The sequence below is a fragment of the Octopus bimaculoides genome, chromosome 28 (assembly GCF_001194135.2).
Source record: "Octopus bimaculoides isolate UCB-OBI-ISO-001 chromosome 28, ASM119413v2, whole genome shotgun sequence".
NCBI classification, from domain to species: domain Eukaryota; kingdom Metazoa; phylum Mollusca; class Cephalopoda; order Octopoda; family Octopodidae; genus Octopus; species Octopus bimaculoides.
The window spans coordinates 15,710,988-15,721,423 of record NC_069008.1 but is presented as its reverse complement, the minus strand read 5'-3'; the positions used below and the strand labels follow the sequence as shown (position 1 = coordinate 15,721,423).

Genomic DNA, 10,436 nt, shown 5'->3' with positions numbered 1-10,436 from the left:
ATATATTTATATTATGGTAATCCCTCGACTCCAAAAAAGACTGTTTTGCAATCTATTGCAGAAAAACCTGCAGATATTTTGTTTATAATGATTTTGTGCTGCACAATAGCTCACCCCCTCCATCACTTTAACATCCACCTTTACAGGTGCCACCCGTCAGATATGAAAGCGATCGCAGAGCAACATGCTCGTGAATGTTCGTAGACGTTCAGGGATTCCGCGTATATATAAGTGTAAATAATACTTTATGAGATAATGAGGAGCCTGTGGTTAGTGAATCTAATTAAACTGACTAAATTATTGTTTTATAGTACATTAGAAACAGTAAAATACCTTACCTGAGAATTTAGTCCAATCAATGGATCAATGAAATCAATCATTAATGTCCCAGTACTGGGTAAAAGGTCTTCTAGGATTCCACTCTAAATTCCTGAATTCCACTTCCAATCTTTCCACCTTGTTTCTCGTTACTCTTTTTTTTACTCTCTCACGCAATCTGTCTCATTCTATCGCCTAGGATGTCTCATTCTGTCTCAATCTATCATCTCTGTCAATTATATAATTAAGACAATATTATTCAGATTAGGGATCTAGCCTGGAATCCAATTAAACAACAACACCGACGGAATACTGAATAGCACTCTCTACAGTTCTTGGTATACAATATAATGATATCACTTCCTCTTTGTCAGTATTACTTGTCACTAAATCTAGACACATAGAGTTGTTTCCCTGCTTTGTATTTCAAAATATTAGAAGCGGCTGAAATAATTTAGTTCTTGTTGGGATGCGAAGTGGACAAAATTAAAAGACGACAGACGACGTTCACTCTATGCAGAGAGCATGGGTCATGCCTTTGCTGTCTAAATTACTTCTAATTTAGGTACAAGCACAGAATAATTTCATTGGATCGGATTGATTAGTCGATGGCATCAACACAGGGTATAATCGTTTCTGCCTTAGGCACAAAGACCGAAATTTTTGAGGAAGGGGCTAGTCGGTTAGGTCGACCCATTACGTAACTGGTACTCAATTTATCGACCCCGAAAGGATGAAAGCAAAGTCAACCTCGGAGGAATTTGAACTCAGAACGAAATACCGCTAAGCATTTCGCCCGGCGTGCTAACGTTTCTGTCAGCTCACCGACTTAACGCAGGATATAATAGACACAGTGTTGTTGTTGTTGGCACGCCGTCGCTTACGACGTCGAGGGTTCCAGCTGATCCGATCAACGGAACAGCCTGCTCGTGAAATTAACGTGCAAGTGGCTGAGCACTCCACAGACACGTGTACCCTTAACGTAGTTCTCGGGGATATTCAGCGTGACACAGTGTGACAAGGCTGACCCTTTGAATTACAGGCACAACAGAAACAGGAAGTAAGAGTAAGAGAAAGTTGTGGTGAAAGAGTACAGCAGGGTTCGCCACCATCCCCTGCCGGAGCCTCGTGGAGCTTTAGGTGTTTTCGCTCAATAAACACTCACAACGCCCGGTCTGGGAATCGAAACCGCGATCCTATGACCGCGAGTCCGCTGCCCTAACCACTGGGCCATTGCGCCTCCAATAGACACAGTAACATTCTTTAAACCCTTCGTTCCCACTTTCACATCACTGATCACCATTAGACAGGCATTCTACTTTCTCAATCCCCATCCTGGAAAGATGAAAGGCAAAGTTGACGCCGGTGGGATTTCAACTAATAAGGAGAAATATTAGCATCAAGATAACAATTTGATTTAAGAAAATAAACATTAATCTCTCACTCACAACGAGGATATACCCTGGCGTTTGGAAGATCGTTTCAATGTGTCCCATTGCATAGAAAGACTATCTCTTCAACCCAGCAAACCTTCACCCAGTCGGACTCACTTCGAATACGTCTAAAGTAATAGAAATTATGAGTTTTCGGCGAAGATAAGAGTACGCACACCCAGCGTTTAAGGTTAGGGTTACGGTGGTGTGCATATTCTTTACTTCCACCGAGTTTCTCTAACACATTGAATCCTGCTTTCTCCTCAGTGAATATCCGTAGGACTTCCGCAGAGCCAGACCCACTTTCATCACACTCAGTATCATTATTATTTATCTCTGTTCAAAAGCAGTATCGTTGCTTCGCAGCATTTCGTACATCTTTACATCCTGCGTTCAAAGTGCACCATGGTCGACTCTTCCTTTCACGTTTGGGTTGATGAAATAGGTACCATCTGAGCACTTTGTTTGATGCAATCAACTACCCCTTCACCTTATTGTAGAAATTTTAGGCTTTGATCTTACAGTAGAAAGAATATTTACGTCCAGCTTCCAAGTTGGTACAGGTAGAATGGTATAAAATGTTAGAGGAGTGGGAGGACTGCTGCTTCAACATTTCCTTTGGTGGAGTCTCTATATCTGAATGCTATTCTTAAGAAGACAAACCAAGTTTTATAATGTTGAGGGTGGGTGTTTTTGCATGGCACCATCACAAGTTATGTTAACCTTGTAAGTTATAGGGTCCAAAAGTGGACCCTATAATTGATGGAGAAATGAAAGGAGAATGAGCGATGAACCTCAGCAGAAGGATGAGGAACGATACGTACGAGGAAAAGATTGGGGAGCGTGATAGGGAACAAGGAGAGGGGGGAAGGAATTATAGACAGGATGGAGGAAAGGGAGAAATAATGTTGAAAATGTGATAGGGATCCTAGGGTCTTCAACATTAAAAGGAGCAAGGATGCACAGGTGTGGGGGAAGGGGGACAGAAGGGGAGCAACAAACTAGGTTGAAGAGGAATGCTGAAAGCAACAATAAAAGAGAATTATAGGGGTGTTTTATGGGTATATGAGAGGGAGAAAAATGAGAAGAGATGCTGAGGTATTGAAAAAGCAGAGACGAGGGTTATGAAAGAAAAGGAGGCAGAGAAAGGGCCACAAAGTAGATGTTGAAGGGTACCACACTTAGAAGAGAAAGGGTAGAGTGTGAACGTCCCAAAACTATGTTAGAGGTGGACTAGTGGAGAAAAAGGAAAGAACAGGATGGGAAAAACAGTGTCAAAATAAACCATTTCTGAAAATGTGTTACATGGATTATACACGAGTAATATGAAAAACATTGTTAAACATGGCAAGATTCATAATGAATAAAGCCTATAACGACCCACACTGGTTGTTGGCTGTCTATGTTTCACTTCAATTTCTTCAGCAATTGATGTTTGCTTCTGTCCCAACAAAATATTTTCCTTGCAAACATTGAGAGAGCTGTACATAGGATAAACGACTGCTTTGAAACTGGAACACAAAATTCAAACGAAATAAAAACAAACTATAACTAATTAGGGTGTTTATAGACTTTATTAATCATGACTCCACCCAAATATAACAATATTGGTTTGAATATCTCATCAATGTAGATAGAGTTGTAGCGATATAAAATATATTGTTGAGAATCTGTTATCAAACACTGCCGTACATCCATTCCTGTCAGAACACATTTAAAGTTATTCATTAGAGCTTTTCACTTTTATTTTCTTTCCTCTTTAGATGAATTTTGACATATCCTTCAATGCTGAAACAAAAAAACGAATGGAGTTTGTATCAGAGAAGGTCTACCAGCTGTAAATGACAGCCTAAAAGGAGAGACACAATGAGTGGAATGGTTATTGTGATGGCTAAAACACACAGGGCAACACCCAGTTTAGATGATGCTTAAAATATGCTTGTTATGAATTTTAACATGGATGCAGTTACACTTCTTTATGAATACGTACATGCGTATTTAAGTTGCTGCTCCGGGAGAATGATTTACCACAGATATCACACAAATATGGTTTCTCCCCTGTATGAATACGTTTGTGTTTAGTTAAGGCACTATTTACAGTGAATGATTTATCACAGGTAACACAGTGATATGGCTTCTCTCCTGTATGAATACGTTTGTGTTCAACGACTTGAGAACTTACAGAGAACGATTTACCACAAATGTCACAGTGATACGGCTTCTCTCCTGAATGAATACGTTCATGTCTAGTTCTGTCACTATTTGCAGAGAATGATTTACCACAGATATCACAGCGATATGGCTTCTCTCCTGTATGGATATGTTTATGTATAGTTAAGGTAACATTTTTAGAGAATGATTTACCACAGATATCACAGTGATATGGTTTCTCTCCTGAATGAATACGTTTGTGTGTAGTTAAGGTAACATTTTTAGAGAATGATTTACCACAGATATCACAGTGATATGGCCTCTCTCCTGTATGAATACGCTTGTGTGTGCTTAAGTCGTTACTTGCAGAGAATGATTTGCCACAAATATCACATGCGTATGGCTTCTCCCCTGTATGAATACGTACATGTATTGTTAAGTGACTACTTTGAGAAAATGATTTTCCACAGACATCACAGTGATATGGCTTCTCTCCTGTATGTATACGTATGTGCCTAGTTAGCTGTCTTCTTTCAGAGAAAGATTTTTGACAGATGTCACAATCATATGACAATCTTCTGCTCTCTTTTATCATGTCTCCAGGTAAAATCAACTGCTCAAATTTCACAATTTTTTCCATAATTTTCCTTCTCAAATCACCATATACACTTCTTCGTTTTGTTCTTGTAGTTTACTCGTTACAAATATTTCTTGTCTAATCAATGCTTTGGTAAATTTATCCATGTTGAATGAACTCATATTCATCTTGTAGACATTCCAGACAATTATGTACAGAACCAGTTCAAAGAATTTCAGATCAGAGCAAATATTCCACTGAATTCTACCACAGATTTATAGAAATTTTTTTTGTATATCTGTTCTGGACAACATATTCCCTTGGTCTTCAAACGAGGATATATACTGAGAATGTATCATCTGTTATATCATATTTATTTGATATTCTGAAATAATAAATAAACAACAGTATAAGATATAGAGGCTACTTAAAAGTACTGTTCAATGGTGGAAAATTTACAATATTTTTCAGAGATAACTTTAGAAAGAAACATTTACCTGAACAACTGGACTTTTTAATGTATTAATATTTGCATCACAGAATCTTGTGTGTAGCTTACATGTTTGTAAACTACAGCTACATTTTCACATTGTGTAATATTATTTAGGTTAGCGGACAATAACATACAGGGGTTAGACAAAATAATGGAAACACCTAGCATCATAATTTTGAAATATCTATAAAACCGTCAAAAGCTTGTTTATTTTTACGTTTTTTTTAAATTTATTATTAGTGTTGCTTAATGTTTTGCTAAAATTGCTGTTTCTTTTCAGATATCATCAGAAAAAAGTAATTAAAATTCATTAAAATGACAGATCTATCGGACTTACAGTGGAAATTTATCTATAACAATTAGATAATTTAATCTATTTATAATGTGTTCGACATGAAATTATAATAAATATAAATATTAAATATTTCTTGAGCAGGAATCTGTGGTGATAAATCCGTCACTTATAACTTCATTATAAGTATTTTATCACCATACATAAATCCTAGCTCAGACTACATAAACGTTGTAGTGACTTACACACACCAAGACGTTGAACGTGCATGTATGTTGAATATGCATAAGCACAACCTTTTTCTCTGCGTTAAAAACAGTTTCAATAGTTACAAAAACAGGTTGAAGAAAATGAAGAAAAAGAAATTATTCACTAAATTTATTTACGTATATTTTTACAAGTCAAAAGAAGACTGTCATAGAGGTTTACAACATAAAATTTATAACTAGGCTGCAAAAAGTTTTAAACACCAATTCAAAATAGCCTTTATGAATTAGACAAAAGACTTGGCATCATAACAACCAAATCTCAGGCAAGTGAGTGTCATGAAATCAAGTGACAACCAATGAACACTGATTTATTTCCCCCAAATCAGGGTTTTTATAACTGCTCATACCTGAATTCTAAGAACCGTATTTCGTGAAAGATTTCTCGTATGGGCAATCTTTCGATACTAGGCCGGAATACCGGCCTTTTCCGTAACCCGCACGATCTTCACTAGGGTTAGGGTTAAGAAAGATAGATAGTGGTAAGCAGCAAACAAACCCTAACCCTGACATTAAAACCCTAACCCTAACACCCTAGTGAAGATCGTGCGGGTGTTACAGAAAAGGCCGATCTCTGGTAAAGATCGCCGAAGACACTTTTTACGGAAAAGGCCGATATTCCGGCCTAGTATCGAAAGATCGCCAGTTCATTCCATCAAATTGACGTCCACCTAGTTGCACAACGTACCACACCTCAGATATCAAAGTGCTCACGGGTGTTTGCAGACATTTAGGAATTCCACGTAATATGTTATGAGACAATGAGGGAGCCTGTAAATTAGTAACACTAAATATACCGACATAAACATCCTTTAATAATATATTATAAACAATAAAATATCTTACTTTAGAATTTACGTAGATATATAGGAGGGAGTCCAATCAATCGATCAATGAAATCGATCATTAATGTCCCAGTGCTGGGTAAGGGTCTTCTTGTATTTCACTCTAAATTCCTGAATTCCATTTCCAATCTTTGTCCAATGTCTCCACCTTTTTTCCTTGTCCTTCACAATCTGTCTACTATTGTCCACCTTCTTCTCACTGATCCTCTCCACCGTGATTCCTTTGTCGATTATTACATAAATATGACAATACTATTCAGTCCAGGGATCAGAAACAGAAAGCGACTGAACAACAACATCAACAGGATACTCAATTCCACTCTCTTGTGATTAGAGTTTAGTTCTTTGTATAGAATCAATGAAGTCACTTCCTCTTTGTATCACTTCTCTCTTCTACAGTAACATGGAATTGTTTCCCTTTTTATATATATATAATAATAATATTAGGGATAAAATCCAAAATTACAGGTAAAATCTCAATTAAAATCAATTTATTAAAAATTAAAATTAAATTAAGCTTCACAGTATAAAATATATATTAAGTACCAGTTGCGTACTGAGGTCGATCTAATCGATTGGCCCCCTCCCCCAAAATTTCGGGCCTTGTGCCTAGAGTAGAAAAGAATTGTTCTCTTCGCATCACAAGAATGAAATTAATTCAACCACAGTTAATAGTTTATTGTACTTTCAATTATAAATTTTTTCTGTATGTGACAGTGGATTTTCATTGATGAGTTCATAAACCTTGGTTCTTTTCTCTAATACTATATATTAATATATATATATATGTCAAACTATTAACTGTGGTTGAATTAATTTCATTCTTTTTGTGATGCATGCTCTTCCTAATGCCAACCACTCCAAGGGTGTAATGTGAGCCTTTTATGTGCCATTTACATGGCACTGGAAACAGACACGACGATAGTTTCATTTGGTTTGATGATTCTTCTCAAGCATGGCATATCACCAAGGACTCAGTCACTTGTCATCGCCTCTGAGGCCCAAAATTCAAAGATCATGCTTCACCACTTTGTCCCTCACTTCTGTGAAGCACAACATTTGAAGATCATGCTACCAGCAATGACCACAATTATGATTTCATAGGTGCTATTTACATGACACAAGCAACAGCCATGACTACGAATTCATTTGGCATATACATACATATATATATGTAGATGTGCACACATATCTTAACATGAGAGGAAGAAATATTTTCTTTTATAATTTCTGTATTTATTTCTGAGAGAAAAGCTGAACATTAGAAGCATCAGTTGTGGTGTGCAAGAGAGACGATTGCGCTGGTATGGACATGTGGTGAGAATGGATGAGGATAGCTGCGTGAAAAAGTGCAACACCCTAACAGTTGAGGGAACCCGTGGAAGAGGTAGGCCCAGGAAGACCTGGGCTGAGGTGGTGAGGCAAGACCTTCGTACATTGGGCCTCACCGAGGCGATGACCACTGACCGAGACCTTTGGAAATGTGCTGTGCGTGAGAAGACCCGGCAAGCCAAGTAAGATCGTTGCCAGTGCCCCTGGACTGGCTCTTGTGCGGGTGGCACATAAAAGACACCATTTCGAGCATGGCCGTTTTCGTGCGGGTGACACGTAAAAGCACCCACTACACTCTCTGAGTGGTTGGCGTTAGGAAGGGCATCCAGCTGTAGAAACTCTGCCAAATTAGATTGGAGCCTGGTGTTGCCATCCGGTTTCACCAGTCCTCAGTCAAGTCGTCCAACCCATGCTAGCATGGAAAGCGGACGTTAAACGATGATGATGATGATGTTCACTAACCATTGAGAATACATATCATAACTATTTACCTACAATGTCAAAATAAACTATTTCTCATTTCTGAAAATACATTACATGGATTATACACGAGTAATATGAAAAACATTGTTAAATATGGCAAGATTCATAATGAATAAAGCCTATAACGACCCACAATAGTTGTTGATTGTCTATGTTTCACTTCAATTTCTTCAGCAATTGATGTTCATTTATATTTCAACAAAATATTTTCCTCACAAGCATTGCGAAAGCTAGAGATTGTATTACAACTAATTTCGAAACTAGGACACAAAATTCTAATAAAATAAAAACAAACTACAACTAATTAGGGTGTTTATAGACTTTATTAATCATGACTCCACCCAAATATAACAATATTGGTCTGAATATCTCATCAGTGTAGATAGAGTTGTGGTGATATGAAATATAATAATGGGAGGATGTTATCAGACGCAGTTGTATCTCCATTCCTGTGTGAATACATTTATAGTTATTGCTGAGTGCTTTTGGTTCTCTCTCTCTCTCTCAGCAGAATTTTAACAGTAAATAATATCCCTCAAAACTGTAAAAGAAAACTGAAGTGGGTGGTATCAGGGAAGGTCCAACAAATGTAAATGACACCCTAACAAGAGAGCCAAAGTGAGGGGAATAGTTATGGCTGTTGCTAACACACACAAAGCAACTCCTAGTTTAGATAAAGCTTACAATACTTGTGAATTTTAGCATGGATACAGTCACACTTCTTTATGAGTGCGTACATGTGTATTTAAGTTGCTGCCCCAAGAGAATGATTTACCACAGATGTCACACAAATATGGCTTCTCCCCTGTATGAATACGTTTATGTTTACTTAAGGCAGTATTTACAGAGAATGATTTATCACAAATATCACATTGATATGGCTTCTCTCCTGTATGAATACGTTTGTGTTCAACGACTTGAGAACTTACAGAGAACGATTTACCACAGATGTCACAGTGATATGGCTTCTCTCCTGAATGAATACGTTCATGTCTAGTTCTGTCACTATTTGCAGAGAATGATTTACCACAGATATCGCAATGATATGGTTTCTCTCCTGTATGAGTACGTCTGTGTGTATTCAAATTACAACTTTTAGTAAATAATTTACCACAGATATCACAGTGAAATGGCTTCTCTCCTGAATGAATCTGTTTATGGGTAACTAAGTTAACATTTTCAGAGAATGATTTACCACAGATATCACAGTGATACGGTTTTTCTCCTGTATGAATACGTTCATGTCTAGTTAAGGTAACATTTTTAGAGAATGATTTACTACAGATATTACAGTGATATGGCCTCTCTCCTGTATGAATACGCTTGTGTATACTTAAGTCATTACTTGCAGAGAATGATTTGCCACAAATATCACATGCGTATGGCTTCTCTCCTGTATGAATGCGTACATGTATTGTTAAGTGACTACTTTGAGAAAATGATTTACCACAGACATCACAGCAATATGGCTTCTCTCCTGTATGTATACGTATGTGCCTAGTTAGCTGTACTCTATCAGAGAAAGACTTTTGACAGATGTCACAATCATATGACAATTTTCTGCTCTCTTTTATTATGTCTTTAGGCAAAATCAACTGCTCAAATTTCTCACTTTTTTCCATAATTTTCCTTCTCAAATCACTAAATATACTTCTTCGTTTTGTTCTTGCAGTTTACTCTTTACAAATATTTCTGCTGCTGCATTTCTCGCCAGTGTTACCTTTGGCTTTTGTCAATTTAATCGTGCGGAATTAAATAATATTTATCTCGTAGACACTTCAGCCAGTTTTGTACAGAAATACTGCAAATAATCTCAGGTCAGAGCAAATATTTCATAGGAATTCAATTCTACCACAGATGTATAGAAACAGTTTTATACATCTGTTCTGCATAACACATTTTCTGGGACTTCAAAGGATGATAAATATTGAGAATGTATCTTCTGTTATTCCCATGTCAGTTGGTATTCTGAAATAATAAAGAGACAACTGTGTAAGGTATAGAAGCTACTTACAAATACAGATTCAACAATGGGAAATTTAGAACGCTTCTAAGGAGATAAACAGTAGAAATAAACATTTACCTGAACAACTGAACATTTTAATTTATCAAAATTTGTAGCTGTGGCCTGTGCTCCCTGACTGACTCACATGCCAGTGGCACGTAAAAAGCACCATCTGAATATGGTTGATTCCAGGTCTGCCTGACTGGTTCCTGTGCTGCAGGCATGTAAAAAGCACCATCCG

General features: G+C 37.3%; 1 protein-coding gene across 1 annotated transcript in view; it reads right to left on the bottom strand.

Moving 5' to 3' along the window:
- Nucleotides 1-10,436, bottom strand: part of LOC128247002 (zinc finger protein 271-like) — a 16,637-nt gene that overhangs the window by 3,663 nt on the left and 2,538 nt on the right. Inside the window, exons 2-6 of the mRNA XM_052977485.1 lie at nucleotides 8,910-10,158; nucleotides 6,219-6,340; nucleotides 3,722-4,591; nucleotides 3,136-3,262; nucleotides 1,869-2,085 (exon numbers count right to left, since the gene is read on the bottom strand). Coding sequence (XP_052833445.1) covers nucleotides 1,869-2,085; nucleotides 3,136-3,262; nucleotides 3,722-4,591; nucleotides 6,219-6,340; nucleotides 8,910-9,812 — 2,239 coding nt within the window. The 5' untranslated portion in view covers nucleotides 9,813-10,158. The remainder of the gene's footprint in view (nucleotides 1-1,868; nucleotides 2,086-3,135; nucleotides 3,263-3,721; nucleotides 4,592-6,218; nucleotides 6,341-8,909; nucleotides 10,159-10,436) is intronic.